The sequence below is a fragment of the Numenius arquata genome, chromosome Z (assembly GCF_964106895.1).
Source record: "Numenius arquata chromosome Z, bNumArq3.hap1.1, whole genome shotgun sequence".
Lineage (NCBI taxonomy): Eukaryota > Metazoa > Chordata > Aves > Charadriiformes > Scolopacidae > Numenius > Numenius arquata.
Window position 1 is genome coordinate 14,231,515 of NC_133616.1, and position 25,418 is coordinate 14,256,932.

A 25,418-nucleotide genomic window follows, 5' to 3' on the forward strand; every position below is an offset into this window, starting at 1 on the left:
ATAATATAACATCCCTCTTCTCCAACATTGTTGGTGAATAACAAGTGGAGCTTTGAAGGACTGCATCATCCCATCCTGGTACACGAAATAAACTGGTCCCTGTCAACTAAAATCTACATTAAGATTTGGCCTCTGAGATGTTAGAAGGAATAACATTATGAAGTGGGAACATAACCTCCACACATTAGCCTGAGAATCATTCAGAACCTTTGCAGAAAAGATGCAGTAACTGAAATGAATTTCTTTATTATTGTATTTCTTGGAGATTAGAAGCGACAGAGGCTCTCACATAGATTTCTTAACTGAATACCGGCATTCAGAAAATTACAAGTTGTGGCAGAATTTTTTAGCTATGGATATCAATGCGAACATAATCACGCGTCAATAAGAATGTTGAAAAATCACTCATAAAAATGTGTTATTAAAGGCCTGTTACTACTTCATTCAAACTGAAATATTAGCTTAAATGGCATCCTGTCTATCATTCATACCTTAGGATCAGTTTGATTAACAGCGACTGCAAGCAGAAGTCCATCCCTTGCAAATGCACATAACAAAGCTCCTCTTGACTTTACAGACGCACACTGAGGAATCAAATTAACAAGAGAACAAGTCTGCTGTACCCAGTGGATCTGGTATGGCAAAGAACTGAACACCAAAAGAGAAAAAAAAAAAAAAAAAAGACAACAAACCCAAGAGATTAAACTGAATGGAATGATTCATGTGTATTAGAAAACCATCCTAAAGACACATAAAGCATGAACAATAAAAAAAATACAGTCTATTTTTCTTCAAAAATCTTACAAATGAAAATTACTTTGTATTTGCATGAGTTTAAAAATTATGTCAGAGAACTGAGAATTACTTTTATGGGCCAGGAATTTGGACTATATGTGTAGAACATGCAAATAAATACATATTCACGCCATATAATTAAGGCACTTGCATTCTAGCCAGGAGTGGCATCTTCAGACAGTGTAATGTGATCCAACACAGCAACACTCAGGATTCAAAAATGAAAATCAACAGTATACTGCTCTGAACAAAGCAGTTCTGGATGCCCCATCACTGGAAATGGTCAAAGTCAGGTTTGATTGGTCTTCCACCAGCAAGATCTAGTGAAAGTTGTTCCTATCCATGGCAGGGGGGAGGTTGGACCAGCCAATCTTTTAAGGTTTCTTCCAACCCAAACTATTCTATGATCCTAAAAAGATTCAAAACATGATAGAAAGCACGAGAAAGATTCCATTTGGAAGCATACCACCTAACAGACAAAAGCCAAAGCATTAACATGAAAAAATTAATTAAACAATATTAAGCAACAAAACTGAGCGATAGTTGGCATAAAGAAATTATGAGTAACATGGCTGTGAAGCGTGATTACAATTTCAGGTTGCAAGTACTACAGTATATATATATTTGCAGTTCTACACTGGGAATGTTACACTCCATTTCATTTTTTGTACTACCACAAAGGCATTACCATGCTACTGACAAACTGAGTGAAGAGTGATACTGCTTACCTGGGCAAGGCAGAAATCATTACTAAAGTTAGTATCAAAAGAGCATCATTTAACAAAAGCAGTCGTACCCCATCAAGCATAGGGCAAAATATTAGCAAGTTACTCAAGCTCAAATCCTGCAAAGGATATATCCATTTTAACTCACACATCTCACTTAGGAAGATGAATGGACTACACATGTACTCAGGATTATTTTTCAATTGTTTTTTTTAAGTCGTTGCATCAGTATAACTATTACAGTGCACAGTCCCAGCCCAGATAAAGAAACGAAGTATGGCATACATACATAAAGGCTGTTACATTAACCATATTTAAATGCTTATCCATATATGGATCATATATATGTATACATTGTCCACATATGCATATATGTGGCATGCTAAGAATGTACATATGCAAATCTAAGTAAGTGTCTGTAACCATAGGCTAACTGGACATGAGTGCAAGCGTGTTCAACTGCAGCCCTGAATCCCTGCTCTAGAGTACTTAACAAAAATGTTCCTCTTCAGCTAATGTAACTTCTAATTATCTTTAAATTTACCTAACATATTTAAAGCTATTTTCTTGCCATCGAAGAATCAAAAATGTGAGCACCAAACATTCTCCAGAGTAAAACACAAAAGAGCACAAACAGCAATCACCCAGTATCTGTGGAAAAAAAACACAAACAACAATCAGAAGCTAAAACAAAACAAACCCAAGAACCTGGTTACACACAATTTTCTCTTTAAATATTTAGATCAATAGCTATTACAATTCAGACTGAATAACATAATGTTGTCATTCAGAAACATAAAGGCTGGCAAGAATATTACTGGGCCAGATAGACTTTGATCTGATCCAGTATGGCTGTTATTATGTTGTGATTAAGTCTAACATGAATTGAACAATTAAGCCTGAACACAACACCAAAGCAGCAAACATCACTCTCAAAAGTCACTGTAGCTTCTGTGGCTCTACTTAAGAGACTAAGTGATTGTTTCAGGACGTATTTTTACCTCATTTTGTATAAAAGCAGCATGCACTCCAAGTTCTTTTTCTTCAGTAGAAGGCAACATGACTGATTCATCAGGCAAAATTTGTGTCCAACGCCCAGAAGAATTTTTATAAGAGGATGTATTTTCATGTTCTGTGCTCTCCCACAAAAAGACACATGCTGTAGGAGTAGTTAACAGTGCCTTTCTACCATCTCCAGATACATACAAGTACAATCTCATTAAACAGTCTGGGGAAAGACAACAAAACAACAAACACAACAAAGTGCTAGACTAGTTTCTGCTCCTCTGTTATTTTTTTTTTAAGAAAGAAAAAGGAAATCTCTTTTTCTTTTCCTCTATCACATGAAATCCAAGCTCCACCTTAAGTATCTTTCATTCCCAGCTTCATCAGTAGACCTTGGGCAGCAATAGTGTCAGGTGGGATGCCCTTTTTAATGCATTTTATGAATTATCATTCCCACAAGACTCAACCACTAGAACTGCTTGCTGAGATCGCCTTTTCTGAAATCCATCTTTCATGAAAACTATTCATAAATGCGTAAGTGATCTACTATCCATTACCTTCAGCTCCAAATGCACTACTGATCTTCCCCAAAATGCCAGAATTGCCTGTACAATACTTCACTTTAGAACCCAGTATCAGTGAGATTATTCTATACATGACAATATGTGACATGGAAGTTTTCAAATACGTGCCTTTACATTATTGTCTCCACTTAGCATTTGTCATAAAAACCTACCTACAGAATAAACTTCGATTTATGCGTATAGGGTTAAAACCAGATGTATGTCTGCTCTAAGGTACTGATAACCTAGTAAGGAATGTTTTTCTAGTTAAAGAGTAACCATTAAAAAATAAAATATTTCCTGTATTTAAAAATTACTTTTTCAGATTGTACCAAAAAATGGTACCATTCAAGTGACCAAGAGAACATTTGTCAGAGCTTAACTAGCATACAAATTATACAAATACAAAACTGTGTGAGAATACAGCTTTTACTTGTGCAATAACACTTAACAAAAGGAAAATCACTTTTGCGCTATACCATTTTTCAAAAGACTAATTGAAAAAAACCCACCTTGTGCTGCTGCGACTACTTTCCTAGACTCTTCAATTGCTGGCACAATTTTCAAGCAGTCCTGGTCTTTATTCCAAAGAAACAGCTCTCCTGTTGTGAGTATTCCTGCCAACCAAGCACCTGCATTCACCAGGGGAGAGATGTTTCAAAGGATATTATTGTGAAGTACTTAAACTTTCTTCCCTGCCATCCTTGCCACAGTTCTAAAGCTGACAGTGAACCAGCAGATCCTTTAGATACTACACCTTTCTAAACTGTTACAACTACTAATAAAATAACACGAGTTTATAAGAAATAAAATACTATACTTAACCATTTCTTGATGTTGTTAGAACAACCACATTTTTCAACAATGACTGCAGCCGAGGGATCTTCTTCTTTGTCTTCCCTGATGTCAGGTTAATTTCATTTATATGTTTATCATCTAGAAGAAAAACAGCCTCTTTTTCCTGTTGAAAGAAAAAAGAGCATTTCATTTTTAAAAATATTGTTTTCTACATAAGCCTGCAAATTAATGCACAGATTAATACATGTTAGAGAAATATAATTAAAAAAAAAGATATTACAGCTGCAATTACCATATTAACTTCATTCTTTGGCCGATTTGCTTTATAGGACAACATTGTATCTAGCATCAACCTACAGTCATAATGAATCTGGTGCACAAGTTTCAATCTATCAAACTCATTTTACAATCGTTATTAAAAAGTTCTTCAAAGTACCTCAACTGAACTACCTACCAACAAATGACAACACAACAACAAATTAGACACTGGTTATTTCGTATTGCAGTGTTTAATTCAGTGAGATTTTTGCCAGTGAGTTCAATAGAAGAGGGAATTGGCCTTAAATGGTTACCTACTTAAACTCAGAACACATATTAGAAGAGAAGGAAAAAAAATTTAGTCTCATTTTATCAAAAAGCTTAAGAAAGCATGTCTTTCAAAAAACACAGGATGGAATAGGAAAAAGTTTTCTTCACAATTTCCAACAGTGTACTGTAAAAAAGGTTATGAAAAACTAGAACCATCAAAACAACAAGGCATATAAGACATAGGTCTTTTAAGTAAAAAAAGAAAAGAAAAAAACCCCACCTCCCTACTGTTTATCAGAAAAGTATTAGAAGTCCAGCCACAAGTCAGTAAGATATATAACAAAAAAAAAATATATCATTTATTTCAAGAACTCTTAAGTGAGGTACATTCAAATCACTCCCTGAGGCTTTTTCTTTTTTTACACCCCCCCCCCCCCCAAAATGGAATTGGAAAGTATTATAAAATTAAGAAACTTACTCTTTACAGAATTTTATTTAAATAAGAGTTCATTGCACTTACCTGTCCAATCCATGAGATGCGAGGCCATGGTTTCCTTTGCTTGATACACGTAGAGATGAGAACATCTAGTTTAATCTCCATTCTTATTAAACCTCTATGTAATCAATACAAAAAAAAAAAAAAGAAAAAAGGCAAACAGTGGCTTTTTCACATATCTATAGAAAATTTGAAGAAAGAAAAAAAAAAGACAAGAAGTTATTATGATTTGGGGGGTGGGAATAGAAAATGGGAATCAAGATACAAGCTCTTAACTACAGCAGCTTCTGCTAAAAGCAAACGGAACTGATGCTTACCTGTATTTCCAAACCAAAACAGCTATTTTCATTCACATAGCCCACAGGCTATTTGCAGTTTAGCCGTGCAGATTACACGCTTGTTCCAGAAGGAGCTGAGAAAAAGGAGCCACAAACCACAAGGACTTTGCTAAAAGCTCTCATAAGAACGCAGAAAGCAAGTAAAAAAACCCCACTCACAGCCTCCCTAGCGCAAAAGGTAAGAAACTCGAAGCAAAACACCCGCGGGGCTCCGTGGGCACAGCGCCTCCCACCCGAGCCAGAGCTGACTAAGTGAGCAGGAGGAGGGCGTCCCCGCCGCGCAGCCACCTCACGCCGCGGGCTGACGGGAGGCGGGATATACCCCCTCACCACAACCAGGGCGCTGACGGGCCGCGGCATCACCCGGGAGCTCCGAGCCCGCCGAAATAGCCCCACCGGGCCGAAGCCCGCCGCCGCATCACCCGGGAGCACCAAGCGCGCCGCTACAGCCCCCGCCGGGCCAAAGCCCGCTGTCGCTGCTGCAGCCCAGGCCGCACTCACCGCCCTGCTGGCCCAACCGCCGCTAACGGCTACGAGTCAACGGCCGGCGGCGGGGCGGGGGCAGCGCAGTGCGCAGGCGCCGGCCCCGCCCGACGGGCTGGTGCCGCCCGCGACGCCTCACTGACGGGGGAGTGTCTCAGCGCAGGGGCTGGCTTTTGTCTGTCTCCCTGGGTTCCCTGGCAGGGCTCGGCATGCGGGTTCCCTCTGCCCCTTCGCCGCGGAGCTTGCCGGCTTGGCAGGCTGTGGTAGAAGCCTCATGCGTTTCGAGAAAAGCGGTCACAGAGACCTGACGAGTACCTGGCCCTCGGCGGGGAAAGCCGGGCACCGCGCAGGGCCCGCGGCAGCAGGGCAGGCGGGCTGCTGAGGGAGAACGTGCGCGGTCACCAGCATTCGGAGATAGGGGGTGAGTGACAGCAAGAGACACAGCTGTGAGAGACCAACCCTGTCCGTGGAATACGGGACTTGAGGTGAAATACAAGCATTTTATTTTATCGCCTTTGATTCCTTTAAATCAGCTATTCCATCAAACAGGCTCTCGTTCCTCAATCCACTTTAGACCACGTCCCTTTCTACCTTCCTTTAACCACAATCTTGATCGTGAATGAGTAACATTGGGAGAGAAGGGGAAAAAAAAAAACAACAACAAACCCAAACCCAACAAAAGTAATCATCCAGTTGTCGATAGTTTTTTTAATGACGTGGGTCACATTCATGTCGGTCAGTTACTGCCCTGTACTTGTCACCCTTTGTTTCACCTGCTGCATTAATCCACCCACCTCTCTCTGATCCCAGGTTTCCACACCCCACCAAATTTAAATTGGGAAACAGAACCCACCTTTTCTCCACCTGAGAGCCGAGCAAGGGCTGTGAAAACAAAAGGCAACGTCTACACTGAAATTACCTGCAATCATCTGAAAAATATCAAAGATAACTTTGAAGTACTCTTACTTTGAAAAACTTGTAATGTTGCCAGAGGCATTCTTATTCTATTAACCGGGAAAAAAACAAACAGCTGAAACTTAAGTCTGTGACTTGTGCCTGTCCCCAGCTCTTTGGTCATTTCTCCACATCTGAAAAGACTACTAACCTGTATTATGGAATAGGCTCAGCAGAACATACTTTCGTGCAAATATTAAAATTCAGAAATAAAAGTTAAATACTAGGTAAGTCTCGGGACATCACTTGTATGGAGTATGAACAGAACTGCAGTAACAAGACAGGGGTAAGCTGGAACATAGGAAGTTCCATTCATATATGAGGAGAAACTTGAGGGTGACAGAGCACTGGAACAGGCTGCCCAGGGAGGTCGTGGAGTCCCCTTTTCTGGAGATCTTCAAGACCCAACTGGATGCAGTCCTGAGTAATGTGCTCTAGGCAATCCTGCTTTAGCAGGGGAGTTGGACTAGATGATCTCTAGAGGTCCCTTCCAACTCTGACAATTCTGTGATTCCGTGAAATGTACATGACTTCCTTGGTATAAAACACAGCTATCAGCAGAAAATAACTCGTAATATGTAAAGATAGTATACTTTCTATGGAAATGGTACAAATCTTTTTCCCAGGACAGAGAGAAATTCCTCTATTTAAATACTTTGTGAGGGAATTTCAACACTGACAAAAGCCATTATTAAGATTTCAGCTCTATTTTGATCTAATAAGAGGTAAAAAGGAGATGTATTTTAATTTACGTATTACTTTACTGGGTGCATTGTCTGGCTGAAAATCATCAGAATGTACATGGCAGTTCAAAGGGAAAGAAATTTAATGGCTGTACTTTAAACAAAACTTTAGAGCATAGCAACTAGATCGGGTAGTAAAGGCTGTAAGTAGATAACTTGCGTGTAAATAAATGTCTTTATCTATACTTCTTTTTTTTCTTTTTTTTTTAAACACCTGTGATAGATGTATCAACTACTTATTCTCCTGGAAAAGAAATACATTAATCTACTCTGTAGGCGTAAAGCTATTTGCTTCTTTCCCCCACCAAAAATCTCTCCAAACTCCTCGATTATTTACTTACATGAAATTATTTGAGAAAGACTGAAGACCAGCATGAACTGGTAATTTCTTGTGCACGTTATACAGTGCTTACGTTGTTGAATATGTATACAATACATACCAGTAAAACAGACAAATTTCCTTGTAGGATGAGATTTTAACATCTTGGGAAGCATGTATGCAGGATGATGAATAGGCTTTGCTCCATTAAAGGAATATACACAATTTGGTGCTTGTGTGTTATGTAATGAAAGTAGACAGAAGTCACTTCTTGACTTCTTTATTTGATTTTAAACAGATACAACATACTTACTAAAATGGAATAGGGAAAATAACCTGATGGGCTTTTAATACTATTCTTTCACTTGCAATATGAACTAGAGTTCTACTACTAATTCAACCTCAAACATTCTGTTTACAGAGGCAGGCTGCATTTAAAGTCACAGTTATGAAATAATGACTATCTATGTTATTGAAAGACCTGCCAATGAACTCATGCAGAAAGTTATGGTTGCATCACTACTCCCTGGTATGACAGCATTTACAACCTGACTCATCTACATGCGCTTGTATCATCACCGTGCCTTCTGCAGTTGTCATTTCTCGTTTTGATAGTTGTAAAACTGCTATTAAGTAGATTTTACATCCCACTTTTCTCCATTACTTTAAGTAAAGAAAACGAAAAAAAAAGTTTTCCAAATATTTTTAATCCTTAAGGGAAAGATCACGCAACGTATTTTATTTCAACAGTATAAAAAAAAAGCTTGCAATTGTTAAAAAATTTGGTAGTAGTAAAAGAAACTCCATTTGTCACATTTACATTCTACAATTTGTAGATACCTTTAGAATAGCACGAATACAGGCCACGCAATCGATAACTGCAGCAGGAGATAAAACTGTCTCAAAAGTTCTTTCTGAGGATTTGTTCTTCCAGAGATTCAGTGCAGACATCTGAACTTTTATTTAATTGTTCATTTTATCTGAGCTAATGATCACGTTATTTTATTAGCAAATCAGTGAAGCCGTTCTAATTTAGCCTGTAGTGATTTAAAATTCCCAACAGTAGTCTGCACCATCAATGTTGGGTTCATAGACTGAAGTTCAACCAGGTAGCAACTAACAGCATCCAAGCAAACATTTGTGAATCGTCGCCTGTAAAGAAAACAGAATAATAACAAGTTCCTTTTTATTTCTGTATATTGGAAGTCATCTGAAATAGAAAGCGAGCATTCTTTTGAGTTTTAATGGAATAGCATATCAGCAAGACATCTGTCAGCTACTTTTAAGTATTTAACTATTTATTAGAAAAATTGATTTTTAAAATCTAATGCTTGCGACTAAGGCATAATGGGAAAATAAATGAATCATTACTATTTGATTAAATATAAACAATAAAACATGATACAGTTAACAGCAATGTGAAATATTTATTTTCATATTTAGATATTACTTTAGATATTAATACAATCAATTTATAAATTATTAGTTTATATACCAATTTAAATATCTAAAAATACTATTAAATCACAACAGTTTAGGTATTAATATCTAAGTAGATATTAAAATTAGGCAACATTCACTGAAGTTCTAATAAGTTAGAGTATCTAAATCAGCTAACCATAAAAGACCAAAAAAGTAAGAAAAGATAGATGTAAACTCCATATATGAACAGTGAATATTTACATGTATATTTTTAAGAGAATCAGAAAAATTTATGGTTAGAAGAGTTGTCAAGACTTTGCCTAGTTCTGCTCATTGTTTCTGAGACAAGACAGTTCTGACTGATGTTTGTAGAGTCTATTCACAAAAGCTGCCAAAGCTAGATTCCAAACTATGCAGGCAACTTATTCAAATACATAGCTATTCTTTCAGCTAGAAACTTTTTCTAATATTAAACCTAAATTCTTTCCTTGCAGACTAAGCTGAATTTTAGTCTGGGAGAGTGATTCACCACCAACCCCTTAAAAACAATTTGGGAAGATCTATCAATCTATCCCCATGTTTAGACTTCTCTTTTCCAGAAATAAGAACTCAGTGCTTTCTAGCCTTTCTTCATGAAACAGTTCACTGTTTCATTCATGAGGTGCCTGATTCTCATTTTCCCCCACTTTTCCCAAATTCCCTTAAATTTGTCTGTACTAATGCTTAATGTTGACAAAATTTACAAAATAATCCTCTCAGTTCCTCATGAATCTTCAGTGAAGTGAAGAAAACTATCTTTATTGAAGTAGCTTATACAGAGGACCCTACAAGTTTCTACCAACTGGTTTTGAAGAAGAAATCTCAGTAACCACAGCTAGGAAAGAAATATTGAAAAATAAAGAAGAAAAGCTTTAGGAATTGCTGAAGTGCAGTGCTTTAGGACATTTTAAATATTTCACTATTTATTAGGATATAGTTGCCTTTCTTACCTCAGAAGTACTCTGCTTGGATCCTGTACATATCCTGATAATAATACATGAATACACTCCAAAAGGTGTAAAGGCTTTTTCATTCTATTCCAATAGGGGTCCTAAAAAAAGATGCCAAAATATTAAGGAGACAAGGAAAAAAAATGTGTGTGTACACAGAAATTGCCAGCTGTGGTAATTATTTATTCATCGTAACAAAAATGTAAAAGAAATGGGAAATCAATCTATATTAAGTTTACATTTAAGTACTGTTTTGACTTTTGAGTACTAAAACATACATGAATTTAACTCAGTTTTCCATTACCTACAGTCTGTAAACTAATAGATTAGGAAATTCTGAATACCTTACACTGTAAGGAATCTGGGGGAAAAAAAGCAAGTAAATTCTTTTTGTTTTCATTCTTTTAAGCCTTTTCTACAAACCAAAAGTTAAAAATAAGACTTCTTATTCTTTATGCCTATTGCATCAATAGATTAGACAAGATGCAGTAATATAGCAAATTTTAATCATTAATAAGAAACAAAATTAATATATTCAAGATATGCTGTTCCTTCTGCAACATAACAATTCTAATCTTACTTAATCCTAAATCAGCTTTATGTGAAGTAAAAGGATTAAGAGTTTTCCTCTTACTTTAGAATTGAAGAGAATAAAATCAACAGGGGGCAAAAAAGCAGCATTAAGCCCTTTTGAGTAAAAAAATACAACAAAAGCTACAAAATTTGTATTTTGATATATCACACCTTACATTATTTTATGTTACCCACTAATAGACCTTGATAGTAGTTGACAACAAAATTTTCAATTTGTGGCTATTTTCCTTACCCGTGCTTTAAACAGCTGGTCATACACTTCAAGCAGCCTTGGCAGTGGCACTCCAATTTCTTGCATGGTGTATGTTACAAAACCTACATCCCAGTTCAAGGTGCAGACCTGTTGCTCCAGAAACTGCACTAAAAAATCTAGAGGACAAAAATAATGAAATGTTTAGATTCCACCTTGTTAATGGGAGTCCAGCAAAGAAAGGCATTTGAAAGTAATCTACTCCAAATTTCTGTCTGCCACACAGTTGGTACCAACCTTCACAGGTATCTCCTGTGAAGAACATGTAACAGTTTCCTCCAGTCTGCACTGAGGGAAGCATATGCAAAATCTAACTACTTCCAAAGATGGTATACTCACACTAAGTACTTTAATAAAGCTCTGCCACAAAACTATTCTCTTAAGAAAAGTTCATTAACATTTGTTTCAGCACAAAAGAACACAGTATCATTTCATCTACTAGAAGAGCCAGCAACACCACTGCATCTTTTATCATGTTAAGTGTCAGTAATAAATAACAATGTAATACCAAGTTGTCAAAACATGGGAGCATCTCAAAAGCAGAAAAAAGCCCCCAAAAGGATCCTGAAATCTCCTGAATTCTTTTTTTAGACTCTGACCCTGCAGATAGCAGTATATACTTCAAAAGACAGCAGATAAATTTGGCTGCCTAAGACCTTATCATACGTATAAACAAACATCTTTAATTTGTACTTCGATACAAACAAAAATTACTATTTTCTAAAATGGGATACACACAGCCATCCAAAAACAACTGCTGCTACCTTATAAGCTTCATTTACTTCCCAGTCAGGGCGAAAAGTTGTAACTTCTGGTTAAATCCCTAGAAAAATTCTAGGAAAAACAGTACCTGTAAAAACTGTAATAATTTTGTAATCATACAAGTATACTGTCCTTACAAAATTAGAGGCCAATAGGAAGTCTGTTTCTACTTTTTGCCTAATCTCCTTCTCCTCAATCCCTTGTCAAAGTCACTGTAATAATGAGCAAGTATCACAATGCTTTTGTTCCTGATTTCCTGGACAAAACTGAAAAGTACTACCCAGCTATCCTCAAGATCAACTCCATCGCTACGGGCAGCTGAAATAATTTGTTGCTTTAGTTACAGCGAAAAATTTCACAAATAACTACAGTAGTTACGGATCACAAGCATGTAAATATGTATTAAAAAATTATCAATATTCTTTCCTTTTAGATTTTAAAAAAAAAGACATTTCTTAGGTTAAAACATTTTTTAAGAGGCTAAAAAGAAAGCTGAGACCCATTCATGTAATCCGTATGTTTATTTACTATGCAGGCTAAACAACTTGCCTAAAGGAAAGTAACGAGGTGTGCCAGCGTATATCTTTCCAAGCAACACCATCTTCAGACTAAGTGCTTGCATTCTGTCAGCGGGGCTCAGAGACACGCTATCGCTCAACTCTGAAAGTGAAAAGAAATAATTTCGGGAGAACTTCAGAAAAAAAATTCCACATTTATACACAACTGCCCTGAGGTACTTAAATTCACTACTAACACATCAAAAACATACACTATTGCCAGTGCAAGACTAGCGCATGGAAGAGAAAATACAACTTTTTCTGGGGTGTAGGCATAGATATTCACAGGTTTTTATGTTTCCTTGAAGTTCCATGCAAATCTACTTCAAACAAACAAAAAATCCCCCCCAAATCCCACCACCAACCCCAAAAACAACAAACCCACAAAAACCACACTACCACATAGCTCTTCCCTCAAATCACTGTCAATGTTGTTTCCACAATGACAACCTTGAGCACGGAATCCAAGAAAAATAAAACAAGAGTAAGAGAGAGTGAATAACCCACTCATGGAAAAGGGTGAGGCAGATTATCACAGCTGAGTGTATCACACAGGCTTGCAGAGCTGTGCCCACTGCTCTGCTTCTCTATGAATGGACAAAACCCTTACACTTCCACTCCATCAACATGATAAACCCACTGAACTCCCTGAAGATTCTTTAATCTTTGTCACGATAAATTTAACATTTTTATTATAATTTGCTAATAGTGAAACCTTCAGATAAAATTTCACAGGTATTCTGAAGTCCACATATAATGGCATCTACGAACAAGAAGGAATGAAATGACTTCTTCAATGTTATCTGGAATGTGATTATTCAAGCAATACATGCAATATGCTCCAACATATACTTAAAAATATAACTTTTCCATCCTTTAGTCACACAAGCTAAAGGTAATAACATTAATGAATTACTTGTTAACTATGCTTACCAATTACAGAGTAGTCCAGAAAACATGCATCTCACTTGGACAGCATATCAGTAGCAGCACACAGTAGTCTTAAAAGCTTTAATTGTACCGTTTTCCTATAGTTCTAGTTTGTTCCACTCCTACTCAATTAAGACCTACCTTTCTCAATGATTTCTTGCCAGAGAGTTTGCACCAAGATAGGATCAGAATGACCCGCACAATGTATAATTGCAAGCTTACACTCTGAGAGCTTAAAAGGGTCAGCAAATTCTCCATACAGCTGAAAGAAAAATTACCAGGCTTTACATTTAAGTAGGATAAAAAGGAAATTTTTAAATTCAGCTTTTTGTTATTTTGTATGGTAGACATCAGACTAGTAAACATGCAACTTAAGGAACTATTGCCAAACACTAAATGATTATTTATTTTTTTTTACTACCTTTAGTTTCACTTCTTAAATACAACCCCCAGTTTTATATGAAGTTATAATTAATACCGTTAATTTTCTAATAATTTTCCCAATAAATTAAGAAGTCTAAGAGACAGGGAAGAAATTAAAGCACTCAAGATTGAAGGAATATCAAAGTACAGAAAAAAGACAGTCAAGAGTAATAGACATTCTGAGACCAGGAATGCAAAACTGTCCTTCTATTACTTTTCCTAGTCAGCTTTTTCCCCCCCTGAATGTGATAAATTGACTTTTAATACAGAGAAATTTTAATCACCTTGGTTATATCCATCAACTCAGCATCAAGTTGGGAGATTGCGTCTTGCACTGAAGAATGATGGGAATACTGTCTTTGTAATGTTTCTTGTATTTGAAGCTGGATCCTTGCAACCTTGATTAAAAAGAAAAATAAATTATTTCAAGATTGGCTTAATTTAATTAAAGTTTAAGAATACACCCAGAATTAACAAACTTATTTAAATGTAGAAATGTTACTATCTTACACCTCAGAGTCTTCTACCAACTGCATAACTGCTATGTCAGGAAGAAAACAGAAAACTGTTTCTACAGAATTGGTAATTAAAATATCACGTGCCAATGAGGCAAGTGAAATAATGCATTTACAGTAGCTTAGATTAATATTTTTCTTACTTCCATTTTCTCTTCAAGTTCATGTAGGAATTCACCATCTGCAGCTATAGAGGATATGGCAGTAGAACTTTTGGCACTCAAAATGGCACGAGCAATGTACTCAAGACGCTGCTGAAGAGAAATTTCTGTGCTGCAAAACAAATATTCAAAAGAAAACGAGTATTTAATATTTTAGGGTTAGTTATATTCTTACAAGACTCTAGGAATTAGTATGTGACTTCTGGTTTTACTAAATCACACAGGACATTATCCAACCATGTAATCCCATCTTTGTTGCACGCTCCATTCTAGTGTACTTCTCAATCCACTGCTTCACAGTTACACTATGACATTATAAAATTCTGTGTAAGAAATAACCACTTAATACTTGCAACAGGAAATAGATTGCAAGCTAATGTATAATACATAAAATAAACATATTATTTCATTCCAATAATGACTTAGATTAAAAGCTAATATATTCCATTCTTTTAAAATTTTTTTAGAACACGTCCTTGGGCACTGGCCTTTTCTTAAAATACCTAGATCATAAGGTTTTGATTTTAATTTGTTTGACTTTTCCCCAATTACCTCAATATATGCAATAGATCATACATACTCCATACCTATGCAGGTCAGCCAACTTAGCCAAGACTCTGGCTGCATTACTAAAATTTCTGTTCTTTTCAAAGTATCTCCACAGTAAATCCATATAACGGACTTTGTTTTGGTCAATCTTGGTCATCCGCACAAGGTAAGGTTCCAAAAAGGGGGCAGTAACCTGCAAAGGCATAAAGATAACAGTTACACTCTTGCCCTTTCCTCTTTCTAAAGCATCAGCATTATTACTATTAATGCTTCCAGTTCAGTGGATCCCTCCAACAAATTATTTCGTTGTGTAGAGATGAGCTCACCTGTAACAGTTTGTCCGCCAAGTCAACCTGTATCAACCAGTTGTAAAGTGCAATACTGAAGAGTTCATCTGTTGAACGCTGAGCCAGCTTTAGCATTTGTTCAAACTAAGGGAAGAAAAGGCCAAAACTGTCATTCCAGAAGTCGTTACATTACATCAAGCATTGAATACGTATGTGATAATACTTAGCTTCATGTTATTTGCATGTCATCATTTCTTTGAACACTGTACATAAAGAAGCCAATTGATGACAAATCTTGACTTTTATCTAGTTTTCTGAAGTATTCCATAATTTTTAAAAAATAATAAATTCTACACCCCTTCAAATCACACTATTTTCTGGAGTGCAGTCATGATTTTTTTGTAAGCTTCTTACATGATGCCCTGCTTCTTCATTGCTTAGCATGTTGGGGTCAGACGACAGCACCGGAGGACCTGGCTTTTTGGGTACACTGGGAGACTGAGGAGCAGCTTTACTTTGATTCACTAACTCCTGAAGGGTGTCAGTGATACACTTGTAGCTGTTCAATCTGTAAACACAGCAAAAGAAAATAAAAGCCTCACAATTTTCATTGCAACTAACTAGGAAACACTCTTCTCAGATGTTGTTATTGTATGCCTTTGTAAACACCATCATTAAAATTTAAAAAAGGACACAGTTTTTCAGGTGGTTGCCACAATCTACTTTGTTCTCAATCATCTTTCTAAGGAGTATTTCTGTAATGTTCTCACGTTTTCTGCATCTATCAGTTTACTTTCTGTTCCAGATTAATTTGGTGCCATATTAATGATTATCAAGGACACCATGCATGGCAAAACCACTTATATTATGTCCCTTATTATAAAATGCTTGTTTGTCATTACCCTGTATACCTGTAAACCCCAAAAGAGTTACTTTTCCAGTCACTTGAAATAAAGCACCTCATAAAAGGTATCCTGAAAACTTGCCTCTCTTGAAAAGCTTGGAGTCCAACAACATCCTCTTCTGGTTCTCCATTTTTATAGAAATGAAGGCCAAGGCCTTGGGGATCTTTCTTCTCAGCAGCTGTAAGAGAGAGTTCTACTACTCCCTCATAGAAACGCACTAGAAAAAAAACAACAGCAAATATCATCATTCATTATTGTATTAAATCTATGACAAAATGTAAATGACATCAAACACTTCCCATTTTAGCAAGCAAGTAAAAATAAACCTATTCACTCTAGTCTGTGTCACATAAAAGTTTATGCCTCTACCTAACCTGTGGGATTTTATGCAAGTTTGAAGTCACATATTTGTACAGAGGCTGAAATCTTGACTGTTACAACAGTTACATCTACATATAAATTATGTACTAGCTTCTACAGCACAAACCGGGATTCAGAAACATCCTCAAACAGCTTATTTGGCATAACACTTTACCTGCAGAAGTACAGTCATTTACCCTCTGCTTACATAAAGCCCAACAATTTTCCTAAAAACATTTTTACCACATGTATAAAACAAATAAACACTACAATATGAAAAAAGTGGATGGGAATATTTTTATACAGAAGCCAGTTTTTTGATGGGTTGGTGAAATCTAGAGAGGCTTTAAACAAGAACAGGTAGATATATAGTAATTGTAAGAGTTATTAAGAAACTGCTTATGGTAAACACTATAAAATGGCTTGAAAGGTAGTAAACAAAACAAAGAAAAAAGATGATGGGCACAAAAGGATACTACAGAAACTATTTCCCAGAACATGATCAGTGATTGCCTCTTACCTTGCCTATATTGAGCACAAACATTAGCAAGGTCTACTTGATTGCTGATCTTCTGGTACTCTTTCAGTGACTCTCTTAACATCTTCTCTTTTTCCAGTTTGCTTTGAGCCTGTCGAGACCGCTGAAGCAGTTCATTTGCCTAAAGACAAATGATGTGAAATTATTCACATGAACACATCATGAACAGATCCTGGACATCGTTGTAAGTTAATAAGCTACTATTCCAAACTTCAAAGCTGAAACAGGAAAAATATTACCCTCTCAAAAGCACTCTCATCACTTGACAACACAGGTTTCCAGCAGAAAGACTGTACAATGGCAATAGAGAGAAGGGCTTAAGACTTCAACAACGAACTGGGTCCCTATTCTCCCCTCACCAGTCACTTTTCTCAAAATTTATTTGAAGAGCTTCAAAGAGTGAAGTTCTTAAAATTATCTTTCCACAAATTCCATGAAATCAGGCAACAGACAGAAAACAAGACTATGCTGAGGAAAGACTGGAGTAAGAACACATTAACATCAAGAAGAAAGTTTTATTAGACATAGCATTGGAGGTAGAGACCCTATAAACACTACAAATAACTGCAAATGCTTCAAACCAGAGCTCATGTAATTTTCAGCATTAATCACCTACAATACATAAATATGCACGTGACCTGCCTTTGTTAGTTCTTGTGCTCCTGAAACTACTTGAACATAATGATTTACAAGTTGCCCAATTTACCTCATTTGAACACGTTCTGAAGTTGTGTTTTGGTGCTGTAAAATTTGGAAGTGCACTTACCTTGGAGCACACAGCATCATCAGTGCTATACAGAAGAGGACAGATATCTTGCAAATGGGCGATGATGCCATCCACAGCAGCGTTATCTCTGATATAACAGTTTATGAGAGAAGCAATGAGTGCTCCAGTCAACTCTCTGTCTCTAATCACCAAATCTTTGAAAGCAGTAACCTTTAGATGTTCTTGAAGTTCCTGAAGTTAGAAAGAATTTCATTAGTGTTTTGTTTATTCTCTTTAGGAACACCACAACATTATAGCAGTAAAATTAACAGTTTCTAGTAAATAAAAACACACAAAACTCCAAGGACTGAAGTGCACAGCATAGAAATACGTTATTTACAATACATACTGAATAGCAAAACGGAAATAATAAAGAAAGGTCTATCAATGAAGGCACTAGACCCTTGGATGTCAAAGGACAGTGCGACCTCCTCTTAGCAGACTTCCTCTGCCATCTTCACTATCCGTCACTTTTGTTTCAGATCTCCATGAGTAAGAACAGAATTAGCAGTTTCCCTTACTTCACAGGGCACTGTCAGAATGCACACCCTATAAATTGAGTATGTCACAGTTCTTAATAATGGGAACCATCTGAGTACTGTCATAGATGAAAAAAAATGACAGATGCATAAAAAGGAGGAATTTTAAAAGTTTGAGGTCTGTACTCTTTATGTTTTTTATATTAAATTACATTGAAGGCTATTACATTTTTTTAACTATTAGGAATATTTTCTCACATAGAGTTGCCAGTAGTGTCTATGTGTGGTCTATGGATGATCACTAACAGCATGAAAATACTATTACAAAAATTCTAAAACTACTGAAGACAGAGGAAAAGGCTCTATTTGTTAAACAATTAGTTAACTCCTTTACCAATACAAGAGAAAAGCTGCCTGTGTTAGAAATTGTGCTAACTCCCCAAAACAACAGTGGGAAGAGCTCTATTTGGAAGGTTTGAAAATTGTTCTTTTTAGTGTCAAAGAATATAACTTCTCAAATAATCTCTTTTCCTATCAAGTGCTAGGACAGAATGCCTAGTATTCAAATTAATTGCTTCTTTCACAGCTGGATGCAAATACAACACCAGCAAAGGGTACATAGCAGTAGCACCCATAGTTCTGTAACGTTCCTTCTTTACAAACAAGGAGAGGCTGAAAGAACTGGAATTGTTTAGCCTAGAGAAGAGAAGGCTCAGGGACCAGTGTGTGGGATCTTAATAATATTTATGAGAAAGAGTAAAGAAGGCAGAGAGAGACTTTTCTCAGTGGTGCCCAATGACAGAACATGACACAATGACCAAAGGCTGAAGCAAAGGAAATTATACCTGAACATAAGACAAATCTTTTTTAATCTAAAGGTGGTTGAACACTGGAACAGGTTGCCCAGAGACCAAAAAAGCTGAAGCAAAGAAAATTACACCTGAACATAAGAAAAATCATTTTTACTCTAAAGGTGGTTGAACAATGGAACAGGTTGCCCAGAGGGGCTGTGGAGACTCCCATCTTTGGAGATGTTAAAAATCTTACTGGACACGGTCCTAGGCAACCTGCTCTAGTTGACCTTGCTTTGAGCAGAGGGGGCAGATAACCTCCACAAGTCTCTTCCAACCTCAGCTGTTCTGAGTGCAAGAGTCTAAGACTCTGCAACCCTAGCACCCTCCACTGTTTAAGGCAAAGAGTGAATTCCTCTCAGCTGGACACCATTAGTCTATTCTTTCCAGCACATTTTGCAGAATGTGCTTAAGATGAGAACACAGTAATTTATAAAACCAGACTCATCATTAACTGTCAAAAGTAAAATAAAATCTATTGTTAGTAACACTTCCAATTTGCTAACGTTGGATGATGAGGTCAATACTGCCTGTGAATCTCTTAAATATAAACACTTACAACCTGATTAAAAATCTGTATGCGGTTTAAAATTCATGTTTCTCAATGAATTAAAGTAATACTTCCTCGGGAATACTTAGGTAGCAAAAGAAATTCAGATGTTAAATACAAACAAATTAAGATTACATGATTCAGCCCGTACCTTCTGAAGCTCGCCTACCACAACACTGAATTGGTGCTCACAAAGCAGCTTCCATAAAGCCAGTGCCTGGCAGGTTTTGCGTACAAGCTGCTGGATGCCTTGAAGTGAGGTCTTCTCAGTTAGCTGTGCCTCAGCTGAAAAAGCAAAGAGATTGTCAATAAGTAACTGTTCTACATTTCAAATTAGCATGTAAATTTTTGAGGTTTTAAAACAACAACCTCCTTAAATTTTTAACTCTTTTTTTCTCTTCCATTCTTGACTAATGCTTTCTAGCTTCGTTTAGAAGAAAGTGCCATGTTAACATTTCCCGCAAACAAATAACATCTGTTAACATTTGCTTCAAAACTGCAACAGAGGAGGAATACTTTCTGAAAAAGAAGTATGGCTTCATGCGAGTGCACTGGTTTTACATACCAGACTTCAATTTTTGCTTATACATATTCCATATATAATCCCTTTTTGTTTGATGACATGTATTTGCTTTTAGAAAGAACAATTACAATTACAACTTGGGTCAACAGCGTCTACACTATTTTTAAAGGAACAACAACAACAACTCCAAAAACTAGTAGCATTTAAATCTGGTAAGATGTATTATATTCACTGAAAGAAAAATATGGACACACTTATTACCTTGGTGGAACACAATTGCAAGAGTTTATGTCTTTACTTTTGAGTGCTTACAGTTCAGATATGAGGCAGCAATAATTATATTGTGTCATTTAGCAATCGAAAAGAGCTTATGGGCTCTGGAATGCATAAAAATGTAAAAAGTATTAAATATCTACCAGTTCTACATAATGACTTAAAAAAATATTTGCATTCACACTCTCGAAAGTGAGCAGCACAGAAAAAGAAGTAGAAATTAAAACCTGGGATTATACCCACATGGACCACTACCATCTTCAATTCTGTGTACACATCAGCAACACCTCCCAACTTGCCTTGCAAGTGCTGGGCACAAGTAACACTATAGGATAAAATGAGTTCAAGTGGGCCGTGTGACAGGCCTCTTACTTCTAAACAAAGTTTTGTAGACATTTCAGTGACTGTAACTTTGGCAACTTGCATTGCAGTATTTCTTTTTAATAGGACAACATACTCACTTGTCTCACGAATGAATTGCTTAACAATTTCTATCCTGCTATTAAGTAATGTAATGAGGAGATGGAACAATATTATGAAATATCGAGAACATTAGGAGGAAAAAAAGAGACAGGTAAGCGTACAAAGAAACCTCTCATTTTGTATTTCAATATTGTCTGAATGGTGAAAACAATATAAAGACAGCGTGTATCTACACAAAATTGAAATTTAATTCTTTGTACGAAAGAGAAGTTTAGAAGTGCTTTTAAGTTCAAGCACTTTTATTTTAGTTTAATAAACTAATATTTTAGTTTAATTTAATTTAATAAAATATACAACATGTGTTTTGCAGTGGCTCAAAACCACTAGACGTTACTGTGCTGAAGCCCAGGTTCACTTTATAGAGATATTCTCCTTTGTGGACTGCATTAAATAGTTGCAGTATTAAAGCTTTCAGTATCAAACTGAAAGGTAACATCCGTAGTGTGTAACAAAGTCTCTTGCCACAGCCAACCTGAAGGCTAGAATGTTTCTCTGTCTAGATTTGAGTAGTGTTTCTGGGTATATACTTCATCTCTACTACAGTCATACATAAAGGCTTTTTTCACGTCAATTTCACTGCAGAAGGACTGCTTCTGATGGAACAGTATGATATAGTATGGAAGCAAAAGAAAAGTGCTAGCAAAGTTAGTTTCCAAACTACAATGTTTTTTCTGAAGAACTTGTTACTGAGTATGGCATAGTGATTAATGACAAATTTTTATGGAAAAATGGCATTCAGAGGTTTTAACAAGAAAAGCGAGAAATGCAACATCCAAATGCACCACTCCCTGATACCTCTTGTTCAAAAGTAATTACATACCATGATATTTCCTCTGGAGCTCTTGCTGGACTTGCTGAGAACTTCCACCATCAGGCCGCATGAAACCCAGAAGCCTCTGTTGCAGATTAGCTGGTGTGCTGAAACTGCAATTCCAAAATAAAAGGAGATACTAGTATGATTTACTGAATCTTTTAAAGATGAATTAACAACTCATTTTAGCATCTGAACAGCTGAACCTGGAGACCACACATACATTTCAACTCAACACAGATACACATGGTATAGTATTTCAAGAACTGGACATGAAATACCACTAGTAAATTTAAAACACAATGAATAATACCTTGGGTTTCCAAGGGCTCCTACTGTAGCAAACTGTGAATTTCTATCCAGAAATTCTTGTAAACCTTTTAGTTCTTGTAGTACACATTCCAGTACATGGGATGGAACACTGCTTTCTACCTGCAAAAGAAAACAGACTTCCTTACAGAAAGCTTAGTTTCCAAACTTTTATCCAAAAATTTAGTTTTAAGTAAAGCCACTAAAAAGACAAACACAAATAAATACATAATAGTAATGCTATCGCTAGAACCCAACACAGTCACTGAGGAGGGGACATATGTGAAGATAAACAGTATTTAAAATGTTACTTTACTTGCCCCTCTGATAACCAGATCAGCTGTGTTTTACTATTTCCAACTCTGAACTAAAACGATTGGGCATTGCTAAGACACAGAGTCTTAGCCAAAGTCTTCCACAGTCTCCCAGTTACCTATAACTGGAGGAGGAAAGCTCATGTGGCAGTTAATTTGCACTGTTGAAATTACTCAGTTCAGGATTCTATTAACATCCATAGTCAGAAAAGATTTGGCTATTTTGATCATGGACAAAAAGTGAAACACCAAGATATTAGTGAGGAAGATGGTGGAAATTTTTTTTACGTTCTTACATAACTGCAATGTTTATCCTAACCCACTCAAGCATTTTATTTCTAGGCTTTGTCTGGAAGGGGTATGCAGAAATTAAGGAAGTGCTATCTAGCCATTGCCAATTAATAACAGAGATAAAATTAGAGTTAGGTTTGTTAAAAAGTAACATTCAAAATAGTAGCTTAAAAAGATTTAAAACCTACAAAGACTCCTCAGTTAAGAGAACAACATTAAAGAAAGCATTCAAATGACAATGATAATTTTTTTCCTTATGAGTTTATAATTGGGAAGAGAAGTATAACAGGGCTTAAGACATGTACTATAAGGAACTTTTAAAAGTACAGAATAATCTTTTACATACTGCAACAACTTCTCGATTGCCACTTTTGAAAACTCTCTCCACAACTATACTGCCATCCCAAATGTTTCTGCAACACAAAACAGTACTGCGTTAAAAGCCAAGTAATTTAAGCAAGTATTTTTGCAAGTCTTCCATTTATAATTTTGCAAGAAAGAAAAGGTAATGCTTTTTACTTCAAGATCTAAAATAAGGATTTAATTTGGATGAAAATTAAACATTCAAAAAAAGTTACCATTACACATTTCTGAATGCTACAGATGTAGATAATTAACAAAATATCAAATTCTAAAACTTTAATCAAATGACATTCGATGGTCTCAAATACTTTAAATATAGGCCAATGTTACTCTCTGGAAATACAGCGTAGGCAAACAGATCTCTTAACAAAAATTTCTTTCCCAACCAGCATGCAGAGAGACTACCAAGATATGAAGAGGTCTGTTCTTGCTTGGGGTGTTTATTAACACAGGACTCAACTTCCAAGTAACAGAATCCTCTTTAGTCTTGCTTCATTGCTCTGTTTTGAGCATTCTATTTAAAGCTTCTAAACAGAAAGGACTTCAAGCCAGGACTTTGATCCCATAAAATCTTTCTGCATTTCTGTTTCATCCTTTAGTAGGAGTTTGAAGCATACAGCTCATAGGTTTGACAAATAAAACCGTGGTTTTCAGTTGTGCAAATATAATCTACTCGATTGCAGAATCAATGTCTAAGCAACTTTCTTGTCCAAGCTGTTCACTAAATGTATTATTATTAATAGAGCTCTAAAGAGAATGTATTATGTCAATGAGTACTTCATAAACAACATAAAAAAGCACTTTACTGATTTCAAATTGAAATGCTTTAAAGATAGAATTCACCATCTACAAGCACTAGGGGAAAGAAAAACTATGAAACAAATTGAGTGACAGAATCTCTTTTAACACAAACACCTCACCCAATAATCCGAGCAAAGTATATGCAGATGCCATTGTGTCTTCCAGAAAATACTATCTCGGGACCCATCATTCCACTGATGGAAGTACCAGGGTGAGACATGGAATTCCCAGAAGGAAACATGGGAGTTGACATACTAGGAGGCTGTATACCTAGTGTAAAAGTAGGTAAATATTACTCACTTGAATGTAAATAAAAAAGCCTAGCTGAAAAAAAATAAAATTCTCCAGCAAAGGAAAAGGCTGCATTACCTTGAGCAGGTGTTGTCAAAAAGCTAACAGGATATGGACTATCAACAGTCAAGGGGGGACCTAAAAGGGAAAAGAAATAAAGGTAAGTTTGTTTAAAACAAACAAATAAAAAAACCCGAACCCAAAATACAACCCACAAAATCCCCATGCAAAAGCAACATTGTTGTTATATCAGGTACTTTAAAGTTAGAACCATTCCAACAGCTTTTATTTACAGTTAAATAACGAATTGCACTCATTTCTTAACAGCCCAACACTCCTTAAGTGAACCAAACAGATATGCTTTTTTCAAGAGAAGTTATTAAGCATTTTTTAATCCAGCATTCATTGATTTTTATTGCACACGATCTATTCCCTGCCTTGAATATAATACTGCCCATGTACTTTTTCTTGTTGTTCACCTTCTGACTGCTCCCACTCCTGATATGAGCACCTATTCTCAAAGCACTCACTTTCAGTCATTTAGATCTTTTTTAAAAATTTCAGTTTTACCTTAAAGCACTCAACTGGAAGAAACTGGTATTCCGTTACTCTCAATTTTTACATAGGTCAGTTGGACAAACACCACAGCAACACTGTTAACTTGGAACATTCCGTTTGAGACTGTCCACGGCCTCAGATTCAACTGTGAATACTCAACCCTTGCAAATTAAGTCTGAATAGCTGACTTAAGACCCCAAAATATGAGGAACACATCTGGTCATCTACAAAAATGTCCATGTACCATCAGCATATATGATGATATATCACAGAAAGGGCAAGAAAACTGGAACTCTGGAAATCTGGCTTTTATCAAAGAATCAGTCCTTCTTGCCTTATTCACTACAGTTCTCTCAACTTGGAAACACACAACAGTGCAAAGGATAAAAGTCCTTCACTAAACAGTGCCAATCCATTCTCAGAGCACATTCTCCTGCGTGCCAAGCAAAGCACAAGCTTGCAGAAAAGCAGCACAGAAATGCACAACTAGACCTTCAACAGAAAAAGAAGGAACTAAGTTAAAGGTGCTGTCCTAGTTTCAGCTGGGATAAAGTTTATTTTCTTCCTAGTAGCTATTGCATTTTGGATTTAGTATGAGGTTAATGCTGGTAACATACTCATTTAGTTGTTGCTAAGTAATGTTTATATTTAGTAAAGGACTTTTTCAGCTTCCCATAGAAGCTCAAAGGGAGCACAGACAGGACAAGGTGGTCGAAGGAATATTCCATACCATACATGTCGTGCTCAGTGTACATATAAGTGGGTG

At 36.4% G+C, this 25,418-nt stretch overlaps 2 protein-coding genes across 2 annotated transcripts in view; both read right to left on the reverse strand.

Moving 5' to 3' along the window:
- CPLANE1 (ciliogenesis and planar polarity effector complex subunit 1) overlaps positions 1–5,089 on the reverse strand; it is a 60,692-nt gene extending 55,603 nt beyond the window's left edge. The window contains exons 1-6 of the mRNA XM_074165834.1: positions 4,935–5,089; positions 3,914–4,049; positions 3,601–3,720; positions 2,522–2,748; positions 2,065–2,171; positions 492–648 (exon numbers count right to left, since the gene is read on the reverse strand). Of these exons, the coding sequence (XP_074021935.1) occupies positions 492–648; positions 2,065–2,171; positions 2,522–2,748; positions 3,601–3,720; positions 3,914–4,049; positions 4,935–5,015 (828 nt within the window). The 5' untranslated portion in view covers positions 5,016–5,089. The remainder of the gene's footprint in view (positions 1–491; positions 649–2,064; positions 2,172–2,521; positions 2,749–3,600; positions 3,721–3,913; positions 4,050–4,934) is intronic.
- Positions 5,090–8,433: 3,344 nt separating this feature from the next.
- NUP155 (nucleoporin 155) overlaps positions 8,434–25,418 on the reverse strand; it is a 32,529-nt gene continuing 15,544 nt past the window's right edge. The window contains exons 17-35 of the mRNA XM_074166033.1: positions 24,173–24,232; positions 23,923–24,073; positions 22,986–23,052; positions 22,039–22,157; positions 21,735–21,838; positions 19,787–19,920; positions 17,756–17,947; positions 16,972–17,110; positions 16,173–16,308; positions 15,601–15,754; positions 15,226–15,330; positions 14,938–15,092; positions 14,333–14,462; positions 13,959–14,072; positions 13,393–13,513; positions 12,314–12,424; positions 10,985–11,121; positions 10,159–10,259; positions 8,434–8,899 (exon numbers count right to left, since the gene is read on the reverse strand). Of these exons, the coding sequence (XP_074022134.1) occupies positions 8,761–8,899; positions 10,159–10,259; positions 10,985–11,121; positions 12,314–12,424; positions 13,393–13,513; positions 13,959–14,072; positions 14,333–14,462; positions 14,938–15,092; positions 15,226–15,330; positions 15,601–15,754; positions 16,173–16,308; positions 16,972–17,110; positions 17,756–17,947; positions 19,787–19,920; positions 21,735–21,838; positions 22,039–22,157; positions 22,986–23,052; positions 23,923–24,073; positions 24,173–24,232 (2,369 nt within the window). The 3' untranslated portion in view covers positions 8,434–8,760. The remainder of the gene's footprint in view (positions 8,900–10,158; positions 10,260–10,984; positions 11,122–12,313; positions 12,425–13,392; positions 13,514–13,958; positions 14,073–14,332; positions 14,463–14,937; positions 15,093–15,225; positions 15,331–15,600; positions 15,755–16,172; positions 16,309–16,971; positions 17,111–17,755; positions 17,948–19,786; positions 19,921–21,734; positions 21,839–22,038; positions 22,158–22,985; positions 23,053–23,922; positions 24,074–24,172; positions 24,233–25,418) is intronic.